At 36.9% G+C, this 27,676-nt stretch overlaps 1 protein-coding gene across 10 annotated transcripts in view; it reads right to left on the bottom strand.

The window, feature by feature from the left end:
- The window catches only part of Erc1 (ELKS/RAB6-interacting/CAST family member 1), a 442,275-nt gene that overhangs the window by 171,693 nt on the left and 242,906 nt on the right, over positions 1-27,676 (bottom strand). For all 10 annotated transcript variants that reach the window (XM_074076350.1, XM_074076353.1, XM_074076356.1 and 7 more), the window contains one exon: positions 11,170-11,330. In XM_074076350.1, coding sequence (XP_073932451.1) covers positions 11,170-11,330 — 161 coding nt within the window. The remainder of the gene's footprint in view (positions 1-11,169; positions 11,331-27,676) is intronic.

Genomic DNA, 27,676 nt, shown 5'->3' with positions numbered 1-27,676 from the left:
TTCCAGGGTTTAAGCAGAATGAAAACTGGAACTAATATTTGTGTTTAAAGTTAAAGCCACAAAGGTTGGCTCCACCTGTAAAAGCTGAGACCCTTAGAAAAATTTCTTATTAGCCCAATGAAGCTTGGGTGTCCATAGCACAGGCTGTCTCACTCACAAGACATCAATCACTGATGTGTGAAAGACACACAAAGTCTCAGGCACAGAAATGGAAAATAAAAACGTTCAGAATCATTGGGTCTCCAGAGATAAACTAGAAGCTGACTTGAAGGAACAGGACTTCCAAGGAAAGTAGCACCACCAAAAATGAGCTCAGAGAGATTACTCACCCCTCCTCCCAATGCCCTTCCCCCATAATAAGGAAAATTTAAGAGTTACAACAGCATCAGCAGAAGCAAAAACAAAAGCATTTTAAAGGTGCTGAGGACCTAGCTCAGTGGTAGAATGCTTGCATTGCAAGTGTGAGGGCCTGGGTTCCAGACCCAGCACTGGAAAAAGAAAAGAAAAGCAGAATTCTAACACACAGAAGATTCCACACTATAAAACCCAGAAATAATAGAATGTGTTAAAGGGACTTTAAATAAGTAAAACAGAAGTTCTCCTAACAGAACATCATGCATCCATCTTTCTAAATTAACCAACATCCTCTTTTTCCCTCCAATAAATGCCATGAGATAGGCATATTGACAGACAATGACTAGGAGGAAATTGCAGGAGACTACTGGCTACTTAGCCAACATTCCAAAGTTGGAAATGAGAACTTTCAATAGTTTTCATGTGTCCGTTTACTTTACTCCTTGTGTGGTGTGGCTCTATGCCTCTACACTCAGAGGTAGATACTGATTAATGTTAAGACAAAAAACAAAACAAAACACAAAAATGGACTCCTATGCCATTTCTGATATTAATGCTTGAGACTAATTAGCCTTAAGTAAAAAAGGGGGATTTCATTTTTCCTCCCCAATGACTTGGCATGTGACTCAGTCCTGCCAAGCAGATGTTGAAGAGATGTTGGAAGAGGCAGGAAAGCAGGACGTCTAAGAACACTTGGAAATGATGGCATCATCCTGACATTAAATTAAAATACAGTCTAATGTCTGTGTACCTGGTCAGTGGTTAATTAAAAATATCTCTACTGCAGTTGAGCTTATGCCTCTTGTGTTTTCCTTTTACAGACTGCATTTTCTCACCACCATGCAGTAAGACTGTGAAATCAATAATAAACACATTTCCCCAACACTCACCCCCAATTTGAGGAAATGAAACACCCAAACCCTAGATAACACATTGGTTAAAAAGAAAAGCTTCGGAAATCAGAACACTTTCATAATGCACACACAAAAAAATCTCCAGGCTGGGCACAGTGGCTCAAAACTGTAATCCTAGCTAACCCAGAAGCAGAGATAAGGAGAATTGAGGTTCAAGGCCAAATATGGGCAAAATGTTCACGAGACCCCATCTCGATGAATAAGATGGGGATGGTGGTGCACATCTGCCATCCCTATCCCTGCTATACAGGGAAGCACAAATAGCAGGATCTCAACCTAGGCTGGCTTAGGCATAAAGCAAGACCCTATCTCAAAAATAATCAACATAAAAAGGGCTTGTGGAGTAGCTGAAGTCATATAGTGATATTCCTAGCAAGGGCAAGGTCCTGAATTCAACTCTTAGTCCTGCCAAAAAATAAAAATAAAAATAAAAACTCTATGTATCAAACTCTGGCTACAACTAATGGAATTTTTAAAGAATAGTTTATAGTTTTCTACTATTTCTGAAAACATTCAAGTGACTGTAAAAAGCAAACGTAAATCAAAGAAAACAGGAGCTCATAACAACAGAAATCAAAGGAGGAAAAACAACACAGATAGCCAAGAACATCCAACTTTGGCTCTTTAAAGAAAAACAAAGTAGAAAATACCTCCAGCAAACATCAAACAAGAAAGAAATAAAAGACACAAAGTATAGGAATGAAAACAGCACAAACAGCAGAGATTCAAAAAGCACTCCCTAAGCACAGTAAGAATACTGGCCTGATAGGCAAGTGAGAAACAAAATTCCTACTATGCCACCAAGCTTGGCCTTAGGGTTTTTTTGTTTGTTTGCTTTTAAACGATAGCACTGGTTGGAATTTTATTTTATTTATTTATTTTGTACTGTTGTGCTGGGTAGGGGTACACTGTGGTATTTATAAAGGTTCTTAAAATCATACTTGAATTCACCCCTTCACCATTCTCCATCCCCTCCCCTCTCCTCCCCCTCCCACTGCTTTAGTTTTTTTAAAAACTATTTTTCTATTTGGACTAATAAAGGCACAATGGGGACTACAAGAGCAAGTTTTTAAAAACAGCCTTTCTGCACACCTGCAGTAAAGCATTAGAGAATTTCACAGGAAAAATTTACCAGAAGCAAATGATGTTATCTAGGAATAGATCTAACATGGAGGCATAAGAACTTTGCTGAGTAAACACACAAGATGTTAATGAAGGTCACAAACAGATGTCACTGGATAGCAGGACTTTATGTTAAAAACATCAAATTTGGCCTAAATTAGTTTATAAAATCCCTATCGACATCTCTTAAGATTTCTTCAAAGAAACTATCTAGTATCATATGAAAGTGTAAAGAGTCTAGAAGGTTCTGGCAAAGAGCACTGAGGAGAGATAGTCTCTACAAAATACCAGAACTCAAAACAGTAGCTAGAACAGTAAAGAAAATGAATTAGAACATTCATTTCTAACAGATGAATGGAAACTGTACTGAGCCTCAAAACACACTCAGGCACATGGGGGACGTGATAGTTTTGTGGGTAGTACTATGATTGGGAAAACTAAAATAAAGCACTTTTCTCAAACCAAACATTTCAGATATATTAAAAACCTACATATACAAACTCTAGCATACATAAATAACTCCATAAAAGTACATAAACCTGTACAAACATGAACACATATACAAACAACTTTTTTTTGTGTGTGTGTGTGGTACTGGGTGTGTGGTACTTGAATTCAGGGCCTATACCTTGAGCCACTTCACCAGCTCGTTTACTGTAATGGTTTTTTTCAAGATATGGTCTCGTGAACTGCATTGCCTGGGCTGGTTTTTGAATCTCAATCCTCCTGATCGCTGCCTCCTGAGTAGCTAGGATTACAGGTGTGAGCCACTGGCACCGGCTATAAGCAACTATTAAAATCCTATTGTCTCCTCTAGGATGTTTATCAAAACATATGCACACTCCTGTTGGCTGTTTACATTCATATGCAGTCAGAGAACCCTATGCTTTGCTCTATAATACAACCATTTTCACAAAACACTATATGTATACAAGTCTGTGAGTTCTATGAAAGTAGGGGACATGTCACCTCAGTATTTTATTGACAGTCCTCCACAGATTTATGGCACACATAGTTTTAAATGCTCTAAAAAACAAAATGAAGGAAAACAAAATAAAGAGGCAAGTGACAGGGAGACTAGTGCTGACTAGGTTGATGTAGACAGGTTTTTAATAGGCAATGACCTGGTGTGAGTTGTGAGATTAGAAGGGGATCTTAAAAAGCAAAGTTATGGGAAAACCACTTAAGACAGAAGAATAGTTGTAACAAAAAAGCATGAAGAAGGGAAAATATAAGATAATTCTGAACAGATGTTTCTGGAAAGTGGAGATAAAGAAGTATAAAGGGAAATAAAGTTAGAAGTATATCAAGAGACAAAATCATGAAGGACTCAATAAAATATGGAACTTCTGAAGATTTCTAAACATATCTGTAACATAATTAGATTTGTGTTCCATAATGAGATTTATGTGTAGGGCAACTTATTTCCTCTAACGTCTTGTTAGAAAAAAGTGTTCTGAAACATACCTGTGTACTATAAAGGTCATTACGGTATTTTTATTCAGTTCATATTCAATTCGGAGCTACTCAATTTGCTGCTCTCTCTCAAAGATGAAAAAAGAAAATGAAAGCAGTAAAATGAGACTTTATTACATTTCGCCTTACAGGAGAGGAAACTATGGTTTGAATCTAGTACCTGTCTATTACCCAAAAATTGTGACAATGAATAAAGATCTTGATTTTTTTTTAAAAGTGTTAGCTTTTTGAGTTTTTGCTTTTTGCATTATACTTTTGTTACTTTGGTAGCTGCTGTAGAGCTAACAATAAGCACTTTAGCTGATCAAAGTCTACTTAGATTACAAGTACTACTTGTACTGTATGCTGAACACTTCTACTTCACCACTATAATAATTTTACAACAGAACAGATGGCCCTCAACTTCTGATGATTCAACTTATGATTTCTTTTTATTTTATGACAGTTCAAAAGCAATACACATTCAGAAGCTATACTTAGAATTTTGAACTTGAATCTTTCCCTAGTTGCTAATAGGTCGGGAGCCCAAACTCCCTATCATCCTTGGGATCACAAGGGTAGGCAATCAAACTCTAGTGAACTGTATTGCTAAGCTACAATGTTCAGTAGGCCCAGTATATTAAATGATTTTTTTTTACTTACAATACTTTCAAATTACACTGAGTTTATCAAGATGTTACTCCAATACAAGCTGTTGAGCATCTGTAATTCCACTACTTCATCTTTGGTGCTACTGTCCTATCTTTCACTTTTACGTATATTATAAACTCCATCTCACAGGGTTTTATTTTTGCTTTAACTGGTCAATTATCTTTTTAGGAAATTGTGAGAAGTGCACAATATATATCAACTTATTTACCAAGCCTGGTGCTCTTTGTTTCTTCCTGTAGATTCATGCTCTTACCTGGTTTCATTTCCCTTAAGCATGAAGAACACTCATTAGCATTTTTTAAAAATTCTTTGTTTTTAGCAGTACTGGGGCTTAAACTCAGGGTCTTGCACTTGCTAGGCAGGTGCTCTACCACTTGAGCCAAACTCCCAGCATTTCTTAGACAGTGTGTTTTCTAGAGATGAATTCTTTTTATAATATGAGTATCAGATATGTTTATCTGAAAAAAATATATGTTTATCTGAAAAAATATATATATACTTTTTTGTTGGAACTGGGGTTTGAACTCAGGGCTTTGCACTTGCAAAGCATGTGCTCTAATGCTTTAGGTATACCTGCAGTCCTGAAAATATTTTCATTTAATCCTAGTTTTGTTTTCTGCAGTGCTGGGGACTGAACCCAGGGCCTGCTTCATGCAGGCAAGTGCTCTATCACTGGGTTACGTCCCCAGCCCAATCCTAGTTTTTAAGGAGTGTTTTTCTTTGGTCATACAAGTTTAGGCCGACAATGTCTTTTCAGTACTTTAAGAGAAACTTCATTGTCTTCAGACCTCCAATGTTTTTGATAAGATCTAAGCTACAATGGCTTCCATTATGTATTGTGCCTTTTTTTATTCAGCTGGTTTTTTCTCTGCATATTTTGTCTCCAGAAATTGGATTATGTTTGTAGTTATGGGCTGGTTTCACTGTATGTGTAGGATCTGTAAATCAGAGGCTTACACTTTTAAGTCAAGTTGGAGAAGTTACTTTGGGCATTATTTCTGGAATACTTATCTCTGCTCATTCTCACATTAGGGATCTCTAGTGCTCCACTGGTGCATGCTAGCATTCTGGTACTGCCCTACATGTCACTGAGCTCTCTTCACCTTATGAAGACCATGTTACTTTTCTTCAGATTGGATAACTTATTTATTTTACATTTTTAAAATGGTTAATTTTTATTATATTATTATTGTACTGGGGTACATTGTGATATTTACGAAAGTTCTTATAATATATAATAGTTGAATGCAGCCCTCCATCATTCTCCTTTATCCTCCTCTTCACCCCCATGGATAATTTCTATTTTGACATTCACTGAGTCTTTGTCAGCTCTTATTTGCCATTAGACCAACCAGTCAACTTTACACTTCTATTTCAGCTCTCAAATAGCTTTTCTTTTCTTTTTGCTTTTCTCTTTTTATTCCTTTTAATTTTTTTGGCATATATATTACACACACTTATATCTTATATTATACTTATATCTATATAAGTACATAGATATACTTATCTATATGAATGACATTAAAGTCTTTTTATGGGTTGGTGGAGTAGCTCAAATGGTAGAGTGCCTGTGTAACAAGGGAGGGAGAGAAGGAAAGAAGGAAAGAAGAAAGGAAGAAAGGAAGGAAGGAAAGTATTTTTCTGTTAAATCAAGTATTTCGGATTTCCATGAGGTGATAGAAATCACCTAATTTCTTTACTGTGGGTCATGTCATGTGTTACTGTTTCTTTGGCAATTAAAAAACTAAATATTTCAGCAGCTGCTCTGTAAGCACATAGCCCTGAGTTCAAACGCCAGTCCCATGAAAAAAAATTAAATACAGGACACTGAAAATGATATGCCACAGCTCTGAGTTCTGCTATCTTCTAAAGAACAGTGACTTTTACTCTAGCACCTAATTCATAATGAAAACACATTAAAATTGGTGAACATGTATGGGTGTATATGCGTTTGGATTTCCCCCTTTTTGACTGATCTGCTTAAGGTTCTAGGAATGTCCCAACATTTCTACGTTGGTAGAACTCATCCTCCAAATTCTGTCTGTCTTACATAGACTTTCTTGGGGCTTTGTCTTCTTAACAAAGAAGTCCTTATATTGGGTCATGGTCCCTACTCCTAAAACCCAGTTTTTCTGCTATCACAGCTAGATGAAGATTTCTCCACTCTGGCTGGGGTAGAGCTTGAGATTCCCCAGCATGTCTCCACCTGCCGTGTCACAATTCTGTTCTCATTTCTAGTAAACCTTGGGTAATCTCAGCCAGTGAATGAGCAGCCTAGTCCTTGGCCCCCAACTTCTCCCAACTCAGAACTGTTTGTTCTGAGTTACTTTCCGATTTACTCAGAGCATTTGCAACTATAGAATGAAGAGACCTCTTTAGATCAGCTGGTTGAGGAACTACATCATGCTTACATCTTCAGAGAGCTGAGAATTTAGGGGAAAAATGCAACTGAAGAATTAAGTGGTTTTTCCAGTTGCAAATATCATGCTTTGCAAATACACATGTTCACCAATTTTAATGTGTTTTCATTATGTCATCTCAGTTGATTCTAGCAACAAATTCATGAGGTAAGTCTAAAATTATTCCTATTTTATAGGTTAGTAAACTGGTTCAAAACATAAACACAAAATGTCAGGTCTGGTGGTTTACACCTATTATCCTAGCTACTGGGGAGGCTGAGATTGGGAGGATCACAGTTCAGGGCCAGCCTGGGCAAATGGTTTGTGAGACCCCATCTCCAAAATAACCAGAGCAAAATGGGCTGGAGGTATGGCTTGAGCAGTAGAGTGCCTACTTTGCAAACATGAAGCCCTGAATTCAAACAGTCGTCCCACAAAAATAAACAAATTAAAAAAAAATAAGATGAAATAAAAAAAAAATGACAACAAAGCCACAGTATATGAAAAAGAAAAACCACTGTGGGATCTGCCAATAAAAAGGTTCCTTAGTGCCAGTGGCTGGTGACTCATGCCCGTAATCCTTGTCATTCAGGAGGCAGAGATCAGGAGGATCACAATTCAGCTGGGGCAAACAGCTCTCAAGACCCTATCTTGAAAATACTCAACACACAACAAAAAGAGCTGGTGGAGTGGCTTAAGTGGCAGAGTACCTGCCTAGCAATTGTGAAGCCCTGAGTTCAAACCCCAGTGACACTACCCAACCTAAAAAAAGGTACTTTCCCTGAAGGGCTGGCTGATCAACTCAACTGTTCCTAATAAAGCACTGGCAAGCCACCAAGGGCAATCTCACATAACCCCACACTCATGGCCACCATTTATCTGTAACAGACGCTTGGAGATTATAACCCTAAGTCTAGGATTGACAAGAACTATATTGTGGTTCTCTCTATTTGACAAGGTCAGGATTATCTCAGAAAACTACACTTACTTCTTTGGTGAAGATTCCCTACACAAAAGGGCAACTGCCTTTGCTCAGGGAGATGCTTCCTATTCTCAAGTTGTACGAGTGTGTTCCAAGTTCTCTGCACCCTGTGATCCCTATGTGTCTATATTTTAAGTTCTCTAATTATACTAAGCAAGCTCCTTTGCTTGTTGAATTACCAATAATTAAGTAATTATTAAATGTTTAAAATAAGATTAGTCTATAATGGTTACAGAGTGAAGAATTTGGTTGTCATTGCCAACAGCCACAGGACATTGCCTTTCTCTTCTTAAATTCTGCTCAAATAATCTTGTTTTCCTATAAATCATTATCAGGAAAAACCTATAGCAAATGAACAGCTATCATCTGCTTTCTGGGCCAGACATTCTTAATTGTACATATTAGCAATTTTTTGTTTAATTTTTATGAAAATTCTTATGAAGCAGGAACTGTTATTAACATTATTTGAAAAATGAGAAGATTCTGAGAGGCAGAGAAAGGAGGATTGTGGTTTGAGGCCAGTTTGGATAAAAAGTTAGTGATCTTATTTCAAAGAACAAGCTGGGTATAGTGGAGCACAGCTGTAACTCCAGCTATGCAGAAGGTCTAGGTAGAAGGAAAAAAGTCTGAAGCTTGCCCCAGACAAAAACTTTGGTCCCTACCTGAAAAATAACTAAAGCAAAAGGGCTGGGGCAGGCCTCAAGTAGCAGACTATCTGCTGGGCAAGCAGGGCCATGAGTTCAAACCCCAGGATCATGAAAAACAAAATAACAACAAATACACACACACACACGCACACACATACACATACACACACAAACCACATGGAGAGGTTAAATAATTTGTGAGGTCACAGAGCTAATAAGTGGCAGAACGGTTCAGACTCTTTGCTGCTTGGATGTGTGCTCATGCTGGTTACCAGGTTGTTAAAGGCTCATGCCATACTACTCAAGGGGGGCAAGCCTCTTTATAAATTAATGAAATAAAGTATACTTTGAGCAAATTTTCAGAAACCGAGTCACCTCAGCTCAGATGATTAGAATTGGTACAAAACAGAGAGAAGGGTGACCAGAACATAGCAGGAGGTAAGACTGAATGTTTACTGTACCTTGAACTCTTGTCATTTAGAGTATTTTGTGCTTAATTATACCTAGCTTGACGGTACAGTTTTTTTAGTAGAGGCTCTATAAATCATTACTTTATAAAACTTTAAAAATCTACACTTAAGAAAGAGTATGAGTCTCAAATTACTGCTCTAGATGAAAAGAAAAGTATCTCCACTCCTGGAAAAACCACATGGCTGGGGTACAGGGCAACCCAGGGTAAAAGACATCATTTCTCTATATACTTTAATGGAGGATTTTCTTCTCAACTCTAACTCATATTTTGTTCTAGAAATGAGTCCCTAACATCTTCAAATTTATTCTCTATTGCCAAAGGATTACCTCTATTACTCCATCCCTCCAGTGATAAAAACTGGTTATAAGCCTCTTTCACTGACTTGCTTCTAACAAGGTTATTTGCAATTATTTTTCTCATGGTGATGCTCAGAACTCTCTCTATTGTGCCAGCATATCAATCCACTTCTGGCTTTACTTACCCATTACTTGTAAAAGCATATTATCTCTACAATGTAAAAGCATATCATCTGTAATCTTTTCGAAAAGGTTAAAATCACTTAATCTTGCACTGTGGCCTAACAGCCCATAATCACAAGTAACATCCCCATATGTGCTTCCTCAACCCACAAGTTTCCATCACAATATCAGAGTAATCATCGCTCATGAAAACTAAAATGGAGGATCACAGCCAGATCCTCAGCTACTCTATTTTTCAATTGTTCAAATGTATCGAGAGTTCAAAGTAAACAGAGGCAATGACAGAATAAAGCACTAGTCAGGCTGAAAAAACCGTATCTTAATCTAGCAAGACTGTGCATTTACGCAAAGAGGAAGGAAGCAATAGGCAAGCAAGGATTATGTGAGAGAAAATGAAGGACAAGTGAAAAGGAGGAGTCAGTGCAGAAAATCCATGGTACAGACAGAAAGCTGGCCTAATGACGGAGAAAGAAATCTCCTCTGAAACAAAAGAGAAGACAGCAAAAATACAGATAATATTGACCTAACATAAATAATGAGGACAGTGCAGGGAAGACCAGGTTTCAGTAAAATGGGAGTAGGGTCTTTAGGTAACGGTGAAGGTTGTTAATGGCAAATGAACTAATATTGCTGGGTTTTCAAAAGAGACATACTTTTTTTTGCAGTACTGGGGTTTCAACTCAGGGACTACACCTTGAGTCACTCCACCAGTCCTTTTTTGTGATAGGTATTTTTGAGATAGGGTCTCTCGAACTATTTGCCCGAGTTGGCTTTGAACCACAATCCTCCTGATCTCTGCCTCCTGAGTAGCTAAGATTACAGGCTTGAGCCACCGGCACCTGGCTAAGAGACATACTTCTTAACAGAAGGTCACAGAAGAGAAAAAGAAGTATATATTTTGTACTAGCAGATATATACAGATCTCACAAAAGATTATAATCTCAAAAATCCACAAGATTTAAGGTAAGAAGGGAAATGATACGTAGCAACGCTTTGCTAAAAGTGACAATTCTGGTGGGGCACTAGTAGCTATAATCTTATCTACTTGGGAGGTTGAGATGGGGAAGATTGCAGTTTAAGGCCAGCCTAGGCGAAGAGTTTGGGAGAATCCATCTCCAAAATAACCAGAGCAAAATGGACTGGAGACATGGCTCTAGTGGTAGAGCACCTGCTTTGCAAGTGCAAAACCCCAAGTTCAAATCCTAGTTCCATCTAAAAAAGAATTGACTATTCTGTAAAAACTGGCTTCCAGTGTGCCAAAATGTTAATTATTCCATCTGAAGGACAGGTATACAGGGATTCATTATGCCACTCTCTACTTTTTGTACCTTTGGACATATTCATAAAAAGTATGTTTAAACATTGCCTGGTCCTCATTAAGAACTGAGAACCAATAATCCTCTCCCCTAATTAGCTAGCCAATTTGCCTAAACTTTCCAGAAAAATTTAGAAATTCCAGAGATGTAATTAGATACAGATACATAGTTTAAAATTTGGTGAAATAGAAGCAAAAATCCTGTTGGATCAGGATTTGTGCTACATTTGACAAAATTTGTTCTAGAAAGTGAGATACAATCTAGCAATACAATTAGGCTTCCTATATTAGGGGTAAGCCACAGGGAGAAGCATTTTAACCAAGCATGAGCCTGAAGAAAAATGTCATAAACACTTACTTCATCTCCAAAACTTCCTCCAAGTGTTTCCTTCTCTCCGCCCGAAGATTGGTCAAATGAGTCTCCTTCTCTGCCAGAGACTGCTGGGTGGAGGACAGCTTTGCTTTCATGGACTCCAGTTCCTGCTTTACCTTCTCCATGGCCATCAACAGTTCCTCCACCTACCACAAGAACCAAGAAGGAAAAGAGAACATCCTGGTCAAATGCAGTGAGAGTTGGGCCATGGGTAACTCCTGGGCTCACACAATTAAGGATATACAAAAACATAGAGAAATTTCTGCACTCTCCCTAAATCAGACATAGGTATTACAAAGTTAGAGGAAATAACAATGTCCTGATGCTAGAACTATTTTCAGTTTAGGTCAGAAAGAACTCAATTTGCTTTTTGGTACTTATATGTACACATGTATAATTTTCTTTTGGGCAAGAGCACAAAGTTCAAGAAGTCACATTCTGCCATAGACAACCCCTTTTATGGATGTCATATGGAAATGGTCTAGAAATTTTCAGAAAATAACATGAAAAACAAAAATATAGAGAACAAAATCATAATATTTATAGAAGGATCTTAGGAAATGAAAGAAATGAACTTGACTAAAAGATTCAACAAACACAAAGAAAAGTAGTTTTTACTCACCTCAACTAAAATTTTTAATGGTATAATTAAAAAGTTCTTTTTAATGAAATGGCCAGAACTCAACCAGTTTATTGCTTGAAAGCCAGGTAGCCAGATTTTTTTGTTTGTTTGTTTTAAAGAAGATAGAGAAGAAAAATCCAAAACCCCCAAAATATAAAAGGACCAGATAAAAGGAGGCCTGGGGAAGGGGAGTTCTTGATAGAATCAGACATAAAAACAAAAAAAAAAATCCCAGGGGGAGACTAAAACAGCAAGTGTGTACTTTATCAGTCATTCCCACTTACTCTGGTTATTTACCAAATTAGAATTATTTAAATAAACATCTTCACTTTAATTCAGAAGCAAAAAGTATGCTGAGGAAAATGTGTTATCACCAAAAAGTAACCTAAACCAGGTAAGCAGCTTAAGCAGCCAAGAGCACTGATGGCAAGTCTCATGACTGCTACTTGTCAATAATCTTGATGACAGCTAGTTTTTTCAGAGGTAGAGGTAGAGGTAGGATAGGTGCAGGAAGGGTATCTGTCTTTCACTGACTTCTACATAAGCCAATTTGTATATTTTAAAGCCAGAGCGACTGGAGACAAAATGGCAGTATAACACAGCAGAGTTGTTCTCAGTCATCAGAAATGAGTGCCTCATCACTACCTCTCCATGTTGGCTGGTATCAGTTGCTAAACAGAGACAGAAGCCAATACATTTGGTTTTTTTTGGCACCTGTATCACTTTATGTATTCAGAAATGATCAAGCTGATGTCCTAAGCTAATGTGATCCTCACACTGTCATACAGATCTGCTTGGGCACACACTCACATCTGCAAATTTTACACAGATAGACATACCTGCCCTTCTGAGAGCTGCTCATAGGATGATTCCACTTTATCAGTCTAATTTGTGTAAAATATTGTGTACAATGGGGTGCAAATGTTTTACAGAGGTTCTTAATCAGTATGGATAAGCACCAATGATAGGTGCTCTAAAGCAGGGAGTGCAGGATATGTCTTTTATGGACTTACTGAACACACCTCAGAAAGTCTCCCTCCCACCCTGTCTTTATCCACTCCCAGTAACCAATAGTAACAGTTTCTTATGTAACTTGGAGAAATATTTTACACACACATACAACAAGCATGGTAAATAATCAAATCTGCACAAAAGAAAGCCAACCCTGTAACAGTGTGATGCAGCTAAACTTTGTGGGAAACTTTTTATTGAAATACAATATAAATATAAAAAACAAACAATAAATGTACAACTTGAAGAATTTGCTTCAAATCAACACATCTATGAAGTCAGCATACAGATCAGTAAACGGAGCATTACCAGTACCCTAGAAACTGAATTCGTATCCCTCTTCCAGATTCTGTTTTCCCACACATGATTATTTTGCCTGGTTTAATTTAATAGAAACAGAATTTCTATAATGCTGTTTGCTGCATACAACTTTACAGATTTTTTTCACTAACTTGATCTTTGAGATTCATCCATGTTTATGGGTATACTTAAAACTGTATGATTTCCTGTGGTGTGAAATACTAAAATGTATTTAAGATACTTTTAGGGCTAAGGGTATGGCTCAAGTGGTAGAGCACCAGCCTAGCAAGTACAAGGCCCTGAGTTCAAACCCCAGTGCTGCCTCCCAAAAAAATGATACTTTTGATAAAGAGAAATTTTTAATTTTATCATAAAAAAGTGATGGAGTTTAATTGCTTTTTTCCCTTATACTTCTATGTTCAGAGCATTTTTGTGCATGTTCTGTCTTGTAAGTCTTTATTGTTTCATGTTCAGATCTACAGCATATCTACATCTGATTTCTGTATACATTTTGTGTACATGGTCAAAATTAGTTTTTATCAGTATGGACATCCAATTGACTTGGCACTACTGTATAAACAGCACAAGAACTTCAACAGCCATAGTTATAAAGAACTCTCCACATAGTCAGCAAAAAAAAGCTGAAATTATTTAAAGGTAGGAAACCAATTCAACAATGCCTTGCTATACATAACCATCAAATTGTCATAAATGAAAACAAAGTGAACGCTGATAAGAGCTTATGTATACACTCCAGAACTAACAATAAGACAGACACATACACATAGTAGTCCCTCCTTATATATGGTTTTGCTTTTTACAGTTTGAGTTACTGTGGTCTGAAAATAATAAATGAAGAATTGAAGCAATAAACAATTCCTAAGTTTGAAATCATGCATCATTCTGAGCAGTTTGATGAAATCTCACACAGTCCTTTGGTGTAAATTATCCCTGTTCCAGTGTATCCACACTGAACATGCTACCTGCCTATTGGTCATTTTGTAGCCATCTCAGTTATAGGAGCCACTGTCTTGATCTTACAGTGGTTATCTGATTTAGTAATAGCCCCAAAGTACAAAGTGATGTTGGCAATTTGCATATGACAAAGAGAAACTATAAGGTGCTCTCTTTAAATAAAAAAGGTGAAATGAAAGTAAAGTGAGAGCACCTGCCTAACAAGTGCAAGGAACTGAGTTCACACTCCAGCAATGCCAAAAAAAAAAAAAAAAAGTATAGTAAAATATTCTGAGAGAAACCACATTCACATAACATTTATTATACTATATTACTGCAATGGTTCTGTTTTATTATTAGTTATTGCTGTTAATATCTTACTATGCCTAATTCATAAATTAAATCTTACAATACGTATGTACGTATGCATAGGAAAAAACTTGGCGTACATACACACATGCAGTTCAGTACTACTCACACCTCTAGTCCATTTTGCTCTGGTTACTTTTGAAATGGTGTCTCACAAACTATTTACCTGGGCTGGCCTCAAACCACTATCCTCCCATTCTCATCCCCCATTAATTTCTCAATGAAACTAAGTCACTTATCCATGTACCACATTCTGGATTCAACTGGCTGTCTCTACAATGCCATTTCATCTGTTCCTCCCATTTCCAAGTTTTCTATAAACTGAAGCATCTAAACATTTAAATAGATTTGGGTTGTTTTTTCTGTCCTTCTGACAGTATTCTTTCATACAGAAGGCTGTGTTCATTTTACATCACACTAGGAGACACATACTGGCTGTCTGTGCACTTTTAGCAATAACACTGATTAGTGTCCTCAGATAACAAGTCTGCTTTCTTCAATTAGTTTTCAATTTAATCTTCTTACCAAATTTTTCTACCACTCAATAATAATCAGAGAGAAGTTAAACATATTTTACTTGTTTAGGGACCATCTATGCTTCTTCTTCTTTGAAATTCATAGTCAAATCTATCACCTCACACCATCTTTAGCTTCTTTTTGTTATTCTTGTTGATTTAACAGAGTTATAAACAAACAAATGGGCACATATTCTAAATAGCAACCTTTCATCAATGATATGTGCAATCAATCCCGTCTCACAGTTCAGAGCTTACCTTTTCCTTCCCTTGAATATAGTATCTTGTTTCTTTCTTTCTTTCTTTTCTTTTTTTTTTTTTTTTTGTGGTGCTGGGGATTGAACACAGACCTTGCACATGCTAGGCTAACACTCTACCACTGAGCTACATCCCCAGCTAGGGACAGTATCTTAGGTATTTTTTGATAAGAAATATATAAATATAATATTTCAAGGATTTACTTTAGGGTTTGTGATCATATCTCATTTAAGAAATCTTTTCTTATAAACAATATCACGTGATATTTCCTACTTGGCTTCATTGATAGACTTAAGTACTGGTGGATCTGAATTACTTATTCTTTTATAGTAATAGCATACACACACTTGCAATGGGTGCATGGTACACAGAGGATCTTGAATTGGGCTAGGCCATGTGACTTGCTTGTGCATTGGGATATTAGTTTATCTTCTGTGTAGTTGGGTTGATTTTTGCTATTGCCAAGACAACAACATACAAAGTAGCTGTTGCCTCTCAGTTATGACCTGGAATGAGCCAGGAGGAGCTGAGTCACCTCTTTTTTTATTGTTTGGAATTTTTTCTGTAAGATTGAAACTGTTTGTTCCTTATAAATTTGCTAAAAGTAACCAATATAAATCACTGGGCTTGAAATTTATGGGAAAAATTTTTATTGCCGACTCATTTTTTTTCAGATTTTTTTCATATGTATCTGGCTTTGCTATGTTACACTCTTCTTGACATTTGGTCATTTAGTCTAAATTTTCAAATTACTAGCAATAGCTGGTATCTTTTGTGTGTGTGTGTGTGTGTGTGTGAGAGAGAGAGAGAGAGAGAGAGAGAGAGAGAGAGAGAGAGAGAGTAAGTACTGGGGTTTGAACTCAGAGCCTTGTGCTTGCTAGGCAGGACTTCTACCACTTGAGTTACACCCTTGGTCCTACCCTTGTATCATTTTAACCCCTGCAAAACTAGTAGTTATGAACCTATAATCATTCTAAGTATTGTTCACTCATTGTGTGTCATTTTCTTCTAGTTATACCAAAGGCCAATTTTCTTAGTTTTCAAAAGAACCAATTGGGGCTTTAAAGATTTTCTTTTCTTCTGAGACAGAGTCTTGCTATATGAGCCTAAGCTGACCTCAAACTCACGATACTCCTCCCTCAGTCTCCCCAGCACTGGGATTACAGGCATGAGCCAACACATCAGACTGCATCATTTTTTAAAAAGAGAAAGGGGAAGGCTTGGTTGATTATTAGTCTTTCCATCATGGACTACCCTGGATCGCCTCTTCTGCCCTGCCAATATTTAAGTTCAACAGCTTATCAAGTACTTACCTTTGAATTCCCTGCCTATTCATCCCCCTGAGGATTTTTTTTTTTTTTTTGCCAATTTAGGAATGGCAACCATCTTCAACTATTTCTGTGGTAGTTGTTTATAACTACCTCATTTAAAGAAAGACATGTTTTACCTTTCATTAGAAACTTTTGCTTTCAGAGTTTTGTGTTAGTAAAGCAGTTTTCTTGAAAGCTTAGTTTCCCTATGCATTTGAGTACCAGATCCACCATGTATCTCTGCCTCAGATTACACACATATTCAAATGAGTTACAAAGCATTTTGGTATACAATACAAGAATGGTACCACAAACCAGAATTTCCAACTGATCACCTGATTTGATCTCTGGCCCCAAGTCAGGAAAATAGTTTGAAAGTCAATTTGAATGACTTCATTTTCTGTCCCTTTTCTGCAATCTAGAAGAATACGTCTGACTAGCACATTTGGGAATGTCTTCTAATACACACATACCACACAGCAGTTGTTGGATAGTACTGAGAAGCATCAATGGGAAACAAAAGTATTAAAAGCCAAGAAGCAGAAGCAGGAGGAGAAAAAGAAGAAGAAATAACTATACTAAATAGTGAAGAAATTCTCCAGGATACATCACAACTTTTAAAAACAGAAGTTTTAAGACACTCGCACTAAAAAGCCCTGGCCAGCGCTGGGATTCAAATATGTAACTGAGCTGCCTGCAGTAACATATTAAGGAGAAAGTTCGGGACTGACAATGCCCAGTGCCAGCAGACCAGATGGTCTGCTTAAATCATAAGCTAATAAACTGTTACTCAAAATGAGAAGGAATAAATTATGACTCCACCACACACCTATTTTCTTAAGAAAGCAAAGCAATGAGGCACTTCAGGTGTTGGCAACTGCATCTTCAGGTTTCTGCTCCACAATAAAGTAAAGGACTCAAGATTTGTGGGAAATCTTGCTATAGTTTCTTGGGAGAGTAAGAAACCTAAATCTCTAAGGAAAGTGATTTGAAGAGAAAGGGGGGGAATGGTAAAAAAAAAGGAAGATTATCCAGAGTCTAAGCAGTCACTGCATAAACCAGATTATCACTTGTGATGTCCACTAGTTTTCTTGACTTGGGCAAAACTCTCGTTAAAACTCAATCTGTTTTATAATTACAAAAATAAAAAGTTAACAAGCTCCTGGGCTGATAAGCATTTCCTAAGTATTACTAAGAACACAAACACATATATTTATACACACATATACAAATTCTACCAAGCTCTCCTAACTCCTTTAAGTGTCTCATAATCACTACTGATGAGAATTTGAACTTGCATTTCCTAACAAAGTAAAATAGAGATTCTACTATTTACACTAAGTCTTTTTTTCCCGACATGTTTTTTTTTTACCAATGCATGCTAATTCTTTGACCAACAGATCAAATATTTTTTAATATGGAATAATTAATGTTATCACAGTATTTAGTAATAATTTATATTATTTGACTGCTTTGAAGGGCACTGTTGCAAGTACATATATCTCACTGATACTTCACAATGATCCTATCAAGAAGGCATTATTATTATTATTATCATTATAATTCTCATTTCTATGGAAGAAGAAATAGGTTTAGAGGGTAAAGTACTTTGCCTAAGGTCATACAATCAGAGAGAAAAGCCAGGCTAGGGTTCCAACCTAGGACAGTCTGACTCCTTTGTCAAATAAAGTATCCAGTTCACCAAAATCAATCCAAAATAGCCTTCCACAATTCTATCTAATGACTCACTATGGGGAGGGTTCCTACATGTATTCTTGCATCTTTTAATCCTTCCTTTTTTCTCCTTTCTCTCTTTTCCCTCAAAATATTTAACTCCTAGCAGGTATCAGTATGTGCTATCCATTGAAGACATAATGGAAAACGAGACAAACGTGTCTCTAGTGCTCTTGAGCACAAAATCCACACTCTATGCTCAGAGATGTAGTCACCAATTAATAAAATTTATGACTATATAATTATAAACTGGGAATAGGTTCTGCAAGAAAGTACAGGGCCTACTTGGGAGGCAGAGATAGAAGGATGACAGTTTGAAGCCAGTCAGGGCAAAAGTTAGCAAGACCCTATCTCAAAAACAGGTTGGGTATGTTGTCACAGGCCTGTGGCCCCAGCTACTTGGGAGGTAGAGGGCAAAAGCTCATGAGCCAGGACTGGGGGCATGGCTCAAGCAGTAGAGTGCTTGCCTAGCAAGCTCAAGACTATGAATTCAAACCTAAGTAATGAGGGGTGGAGGTGGAGGTGGGGTTCAAGTGGTAGAGTGCCTGCCTAGCAAGCATGAAGCCTTGAGTTTAAATCCTAGTGCCACGAGAAAAAAAGATCAGAATTACAAAAATGATAGAGCAAAGAATCTAAGGAGAATAGGGAGAGAAGCAGACAGAGCTAATGGATTAGGATAAAGCAAAGGGATATAATAAGCTAAAAGTCCAAGTTGTGTAGGAAGATGGGATAGTAGGAATACTTAAGAAGAAAGCTAAAATGACAAGAAATTGTGACTGGAGAAGATAATGCTTTATGGAATGAACACGGGAGGTAGACCAGATTAAAACAAGGTCTAGGACACCCACAATGGAATACAGATAGACACTGGAAACAAAGGGCCACTGGACATGAAACAGAACACAAAGTAGCAGGTGGTTACAGGTATGGATAATACTCATTCACAAATCAGTGAGATCACAAGTCTTCAGTGAAAACCTTTAATCCTATAGCTAAAAGCCATAAGCCTTGAAGGAGTAAAGGTTCTGATAAGAATATAATGAAATAATGAGAACAAAAACAATCAGAATCCTACAACAAACCCTAAGGTTAAGAATAAGCACTTCATCTAACCTAAGGTTAAGAATAAACACGTCACCAAAAAGGTTTGTTGGGAATAGCCAGAGAAGAGATAAGATTACCCTTTAGGTAAAGAAGGTGATTTAAGAAGGAAGTTACTTTGAAGATCCTAGCTCAAAAAAAACCATCACAAAAAAGGGCTGGTGGAGTGGCTCAAGGTGTAGACCCTGGGTTCAAGCTGCAGTACAGCAAAAAAAAAAAAAAAAAAAAAAAAGACTAAGTATCAGGGCCTGTAGCAGAGTAGACACTCAGTAAGTATCCGTTAAATGTGTGAGTGAATGAGTAAGTACAGGCAAATTTGTGAATTTTGATGGCGTAGCATGGAGACATAGGAGGCATCAGAGATGGAGGGTTGGGGTAAAGCAAGAAAGTACAGCACAAAAAAGGGATGTCAAAGCAGTGGGGCATAAATGACTGGAGCTTACTTCTTGGAAAATGTCTGAAGAAATCCAGCTGGGAGGCATAGTGAAATTTGCTCTACTAGTTTCTTTGAACAGGGGGGATACTCGTCCCAATGATCATAACCTCAAAATAAGTACTCAGATGTCATCAAAGTACTTACAATTTTACTTTTTTATACTTCCTGTTTCAATGACTTGTATGAGTATTGTTTCTATGTCTCATTCTGTCAAGGAAATTTCTGTTTAAGAAATTCTAAGTGGTTTTTTTTTGGCAGCACAGAGGTTTGAACTCAGGCCCTTACAATTGCTAGGCAGACACTCTTAACCACTTGAGCCACTCGCCAGCCCTCTAAGTGATTTTTGATAAAAGCTAATAATAACAGATACCACTGAATTCAGCATTTTATGAAACGTAAGAACTGTTCAGTGTATTAGTATCTTTTATTACTGATCTTATGAAGGACCCAAGTATAAGCAGGAGTCACACATACAATGAAGAAGAAATCATGTTTCCACAATTCATGTTTGGGTCTTAGATGATTCCTTCACTTTTTATACATTATTGCATTTTGCCATCAAATCAACACTGCCAAAAATAAAAGTCAGCAAATCACACTTAAAGTAATTAATGTGTTTGCCAAGTGGGGAATTTACAAAATGTTTTTGCCATCTCTCAAAATACAGCTCATATTCCCATTAGATATTTTAAAAATGCTGGCTTGTTCTACAAAAACCTGTGGGTTCCAAGTCTCCACACAGTTGAGTCTGACTAATAAGGGAGGTAATTTCACCCTGCTTGGCTACATTATTTTACTGGCACCGTGTTCACATTTCCAATAATATTATGTTGTGGTAACAACTCTTCTGCAAATGAAGATAATTTTTTAAAGAGATTGAAAACATGTCAGTGTGAAAAGAAATGCTTCTTTTTCAAGTCATGTTAGCTTTCCTTTTCTTTTTCAAATAAATTCAGAGGGCTTAGGTAGATAAATCCTATAATAAGCACTCATCACTCCTAAGTGGAGCCTGAAAAAGCAGACATCAATAAAACACGGACACATATATTTTCAAAGCAATTATCACCCTTCTGCTGTGACTTGTGTCAATGAGGTTAGAAGGAGGCCCTAAGAAGGGTTAATATTTTATCACTGCCAATTCAATTTAAGTTACTTTTGGCAACATCAGCTAAAAATCTGAATTAATACACTGAAAAACTATTGTTTTCGTTTTAAGCATATGATTATTTCAGAAGCAGGTTGCAACAGACGGGAGTAAAACAAAAATATCAATAATTTCCTGGTTCACATAAGCTCCAGGATCTTCCTGAAGAAAGGTAGAAATAATCTAAATAACAGACCAATTTTCTTTCTCTAGTACCAGTAACGAAGTAGATGTGGCAACCATCATTTTCACTTTTTTCTGCATCTGTGTCTGAGACTCTTTAGAGTTCATCGGGGTTTGTGATTAATGAGTAATCGAGGAAAAGAAGTAAAAGTAGAGGTGAAGATACCTTCCCTGAACTTTAAGCTCTGGTAAGTCTCTTCTCAGAACTTCCAGCTTTGCTGGGAAGTTAAGACAACAGGATAGAATAAGTTTTGAATGGGTATATAAAATAGCCAAGTTTTGAAAAGAACTTTAGTACTTCAAGTGATTTGGGTATTTCAAGTGGGAAAAAGATCCTAATTGCTTTTTATTATGGAAAACGGCAATCAGTTCACTAATACAAAGTCAGCAACGTGGAACAGAACATTTAGGGCTGAGTCCTTCTTTAAAGATCAACTAAAAGGATTTGAGTAGAATAGCTTTATAACATTTCTTTGAGTTTTCAACAATACGAATAAAATTTTACTGGCATTTCAACTGGAAACGTTAATCCTTCTGATTTGCTGAAGAAAATATCAAACTGCTACCCAAAAGTGAACAAAGTTGGTATTTAATTAATTAGACATACATTTTGTGCAGAAAAGGCATTATTTCAACGTCATCTGTGAACAATGGTTAGAAACAGAATTCTGGCTCAAGTGGTAGAGCATCTGCCTAGCAAGTGTGAATCCTTGAGTTCAATCTCCAGAGCCACCAAAAGAGGAAAAAAAAAAAAAAAGTTTACTCAGACAAAAGAGAAAAGGAAAGGATAAGATTTAAGATCTAATGTCTGGAAACCCATCCATACTGAGAGGGCACTTGTAAGCACCATGCAAGTGTGTGCATAATATATGTACACACACATACACACACAGGAATTTTTCTGGTGCAGTGCAGTACTGGGGTTTGATCTCAGGGTTCTGTGCTTGCTAGGCGGGGACTCTACCACTTGAACCAGACTCCCAGCCCTTTTGTTGTTTTGGTTTTTTTTGTATAGAGTCTCACACTTGTGCCCAACTTAGCCTGAACAGCATTTACACTTCCCATGTTGTTGGGATAATAGGCACATGCTACCATGCTCAGCTTTTATTGGTTAAAATGGGTTCTTGCTAACCTTTTTGCTGGGATTGGCCTTGAACCTTGATCCTCCCAATCTCTCTGCATCTTAAATAGCTGGGATTACAGGTGTGACTACTGAATCTAATACATTTAGATTATCTAAATTAAGATAGTTATCTTAATTTGAGGTAGTGAGTGGATGCTTGTGGGGGGTAATTAATAATTTCTTCCATTTAGGTGAAGCTACAGAAGCATGGAGTGATTATGGAACTTATCCTCACACACAGCTAGTAACCAGAATAAGAAACAGAATCTACACCACTTGACTTCTGACCCAATGTACTTTACACTCACCTTTAGTGTGTTTTTAATAGTTTATTAAAGAGGGTAGAGATGAGATAACTGAGTGCCAAGACAGAGCTTAGGACAGACATAACACACACACACAGAAACTATCTGTTGAGTAGGATAAATCCCACTGTGCCCATTTCTCTAGGAAAATATCTTCCATTGAAAACATCCAGGAAGGTGCAGTCAAAGAGAACATAAACTGCATATAAAAATCAGTGGGAAGCCATCTGGTTCTCATGGCTTCACCTCTAGCTCTATCTTGGATGACTGCCTCTATCATCAATAACTGGGTTTATCAAAGCTCTCAGTAGGAGATAACAGAATAAACACCCCCAGAACTCATTACAAGCAATGTATCTATCATGTAGGACAGGTTTGCTCCTGGACTGCAAAAGTGCTTCCTAGTGCAGCAGATGTTCAGCAACTGAGATAGAAGTATAAAACATGGCTACTGTGAAAACCAATGCCCACACACTTTCGGGCACTCCTGTTATGTGCAACTTTGGAGTATGCCAAAGTTTTATTTTGTTTCCACCGTAGATCATTTTTCATTTGGTTATAACTTTCCCAAAAAAGGCTACAGATGTAGCCTTTTTGTTGAATAATGAAAATTCAAACCTAAATTTAGAGGAATAGATAGTTCCTGAACTTTCAGGACAACATAATTATTTATTACTTTAGCAAATGTTTTTCAAAAGGAAGAAATTAGGGTGATAAATCCAAATGCATTATTTCAAAAATTACTGTTACAAATCACTTAGCTTCTATAACTCTTTTTTATCACACCATGTCCTGTGGTTGTTTTCTTGGGGCTTCAGTTGTGCTTCAGAATTTCTTTAGTAGCTGTCTACTGACCCCAGCTGGCAAAATCATAGAGGAAGTTACAAGGGCTAAAGCCTTTGCCAATCCAATTTTTATATTTTAGGTAAAGGTAAATTTTAAGAGCAATAAGAAAACTGCAAATCAGGTGAAAGAATACAAAGACAATCAGCTTTATCCTCCTATGACACATAGGATGGGAGGAAATGAGCCACATAGCTAAGAAAGATCGCAGCACTGACTTACTTACAAGGATTAAAATTCTAACCAATTCATATTCCTGCTTCTCATCACATTAAATCTTCATTATTTTTACTGCCATAGCTTTTATGATGTTTTCTGTTCAAGCTTACTAAACATGAATCCAGCAAGGGGATATCTTTTAAGGTCCATTACTATTCTTAAAAAGAAAATCCACATTTCTGCCTTTTCCCCTGTTTATCTTGAAGATGCTCATTAGTATTCTGATCACTTATTAAGAATTTTATTCAGGGAACATGTCACTAGGTGTAACTTCATTGTGTGTTCCAGGCCATGATCACTCATACTGGGTTCAGAATAAACCATTTTTAATATTTCCTATAAAGTTTTATTAAAACTCTGAGATCCATTTTTGTAGCTTAATATAAAGATGAGATTGATTACATCAAATTGCCTCCAACATAAGGAGATGAGTATGATTTTAAATACAGCATAAGGTATTTCAGTCAGTTAAAATTATCTAAATTGAGATTAAATGTTTGAGTTGTTTGTCATTCTTACTATCAACATTCAGGATTGAATATTCTAAAGTCTATAAAATTACAAGGACAAATGGACGGAAAGTTTCAAAAATGCATTGAAAGTTTCATTTTATTCACCGTCTTACTTATTCTACAGTTTTTAAAGTGACCACAAAATAGTACAGAGTTTCAACTCTTCTTTTGACATTCATTCTCTGAGAATGAGTTTATAAACTTGTTATCTGAACATATTTGGGCAATTTCCACTAATAAATAAATTCAAATGCAGTATAATATTTGGTTACCATTACTACAGACTATATCATTCTTCTAACTTAAGGCCATTTCATACATCTTTCTCAGATCAAAAGAAGCAGTCTAAACATGAGATTTCTGCTGTGGCAGGGTACAGTCATTTAACAACTTCTTTCAACAAGCCAGAGATGGCAGAATTCTCTTTGAAGTGGCAGCCCTGTTGGCCTTTGAAGTCCCTTGTCAATTGCAGAATGGCTCTGGTGGGTTTGTTTTGTAGCCAGCTGTCACCATGAAGGCAGACATGACGTATTTCTACTAGTCTCACTTCAGGATCTGTGAAGTGACTGATTTCATAACCATTCAACATAACAAAGAAGATTCAAACTCCTTGACATTGGATCAAGAGTCTGTAATGAAACTTATTAGGTTCCTAAACTGATTACACAACAGCAAACAGAAATAATTGTGAATTTGACTGTCATATCTCTCTTCAGATCCCGGAACCATTAAAAATATACATTCCATATGTTTATCAATAACTTGTTTCAAAATCACATCTTACATTTTTTAAAAATGAAGTATTTTTGAGCAACAGTATTTTGGATCTGTGCATTGATCAAAAATGGAAACTTCTGCAGAAAACCAGTAAATTTCTTTACAAGCAGTTTATGTTGCTGACTTAAGATTAGACTTTCTTATAAGATTGACTAATTCTATACATTTCTGAGAAACATGTTTGTAACACTTTTAGATAGCTAAACTACTCTTATCAAGAATCTCACAGAAATCGGTTTATGACTTAGTAAGATAAATAAAAGGAAAGATCTGAAAATATGTTAAGAAGAAACTTCTATAAAGTAAATAGTCTTAAATATTATAAGCCTATTTACAAGGCAGGGTGGGCTGGAGGTGTGGCTTAAGTAGTAGAGTACCATCAGGGCAAGAGTAAAGCCCTGAGCAGTTCAAACCTAAGTACTGCCAAAGAAAAAGAGAAAGAATATGTAACTGTAAGGCAGGGAAAGATGAGACAAAGCTTGAAAAACCTAATGTCAAATTTACTAATGATGGACAGACGTACCAGTCCTACTAAAAAGGAAACAAAGTAGGATCAAAAACAATTTTCATAATAATGAAATCATAATTTACCTATTCATATTTTTATGAACATGGCTTACCATTTCTACATTGAAGACCGATGTGAGGTAAGACTTTCTAGCTCCCACAAGCTCAAAGTTCAACAAGAGTGGGCTACAGTTTTGCACAATCAACCTCTGAGACAAGTATTTTCTGACTGAAGGATAGGTTAGGAATGATAATGATTTCTAAATTTTAGTTTTACATTCTGGCTACAATCCTTTTTTTTTTTGGTGCCACTGTGGTTTGAACTCAGGGTCTCACACTTGCAAGGCATACACTCTTCCCACTTGAGCCTTGGCTACAATCCATTAAAATCAACAACTATAAATGGAGACTGGCAGAGTGGCTCAAGTGTTAAAGCACCTGTCTAACAAGTATGAGGCTCTGAGTTCAAACCCTGATACTACAAAAAAAAAGAAAAGGAAGTAAAATGTAAATCACTTTTGTGCTATCTACTTTAAATCTTGAAAGCTGTAATTCTGAAATTATTGCATTTTTCTTTCAGATGACAACATACTTTATCAAGTGCACTGGAAAGCAGTTGCAAGACAGAATAAAAACATTCCAAAATATTGATTTGCTATCTACTGTAAAAATCAGAAAATTACCATTAAACTCTAAGTTACTTAGTTAATAAAGTGCCATGTGGTCATCAGGTGTATAAAACGTTCAGGAGGTCAGAATAAAATTTCATTAATCACTCATAAATTCATTCATTTATCCAAGGATGAAACAGTAAATGAGATGTCTCACATCCTCAAGGAGCTTGGGTCCTATAGGGAGGCAGCAGTAGTTCCTTAAAGCAGCAGGTAGTAGGTAAGTAAAAACAGCAAAAAGCAGCACATTGCAATGAAACAAACAGCAAGGGGAAGGACACTCCTCTTGACTCAGACTTGAAAGGTCAGAGAAGGCTTTACAGAAGGAGAAGTAGGATTCATATGGACTGAGGGGCAAGGTAAGGACAGAAAGGCTGCTTCATGCAGAGGGAACATGTAGTTTAAGCCATTCTTTATTCTTTCGAAAAAGAACCCAATAAGTACTGATGCTCATTTTCTGTTCAAAAACATTAAAGACATCTAAGAATGTGTTCTTTAAAGGAATCCCTACCCTAAATTCCTACTCTTCCAGTTTTCTTCACAGTTCAACAAATACCAACACCATCCACTTAAGGATCCTGATTAAAACATCTGAGTTCATATTAAGAGTAATATGTACATCCTGTATGCTACATTTTCCAGCAATAAGATAGTCACATATTCAAAGGAGTCAGGAAAGTTTGAGGGTGGGGGAGAGAGTCAGTGAGTGCAGGCACACTTTCAGTTTATATGCATTTGAAATTAAATGAAAGAAGACTGTATGTGGTAAATGTTTAACACAAAGTTATTTTTCAATACTTTTAGCTTCAGAGCAAAATCCACATATCTACCTGCCTAGTTCACAGGCACCTCAGAATTAATGATTGCAAAGCTGAATCCCTGCCTTAAATCCCTTCTCCTCCAGGTTTTCTTCATAGTTCAATAAACATCACCACCATCCACCTAAATCCTCACAGGAAAAACCCGGGGATCATGCTGGCCGCATCCCTCATCCTACATAAGCAACCCATCAGCAAGACTTGTTGGATCTGTTTCCAAACAGACCTTTACATCTCCATTGCAGCATCCCACCATGCCCTGAGGTAAAATATCTTCCCACCAGGTCCCTGACCCTTTCTTCCCTTGCTCTTCTACTCACTCTTCATATAGCAGCCAAAATCATCTTTTCAAAAACAGGAAATGGATCTTACCACTCTTCTGCACAAAATGACTTAAAATCAACTACTCTGGTTAAAAGAAAACCTAAAGTCATTAATATGACCACCCTACATATTGAGTGACCTACATATTGAGGTCTTGTGACCTCTCTACTTTCATTTTATGTCATTTATTCTTTCACTTACCAGCCCACTCACCTTCAGACGATGGAGGTACCAACTTGTTCCTATTTCCCCATGAACTCTGGTTTTCGTTTGGTTCACTGACTATGCTAAGCTCTTTCAATGGTTAGGTTCTCCACAAAAGTGGTTCCCGCTGCACTACTAGTCATTCTTAATCTTACTAATGTCTGCTTATTTTTTATATTTCAATTCAAATATCAATGTCTTGGAGATGTGCCCCTCCCAACCAATCAATTTTAGTCAAATAACCTGTCATAC

Source organism: Castor canadensis, chromosome 6, assembly GCF_047511655.1.
Source record: "Castor canadensis chromosome 6, mCasCan1.hap1v2, whole genome shotgun sequence".
In the NCBI taxonomy this organism is placed as follows: Eukaryota; Metazoa; Chordata; class Mammalia; order Rodentia; family Castoridae; genus Castor; species Castor canadensis.
The sequence above is the reverse complement of the archived record's forward strand: the minus strand, read 5'-3'. Positions and strand labels throughout refer to the sequence as shown.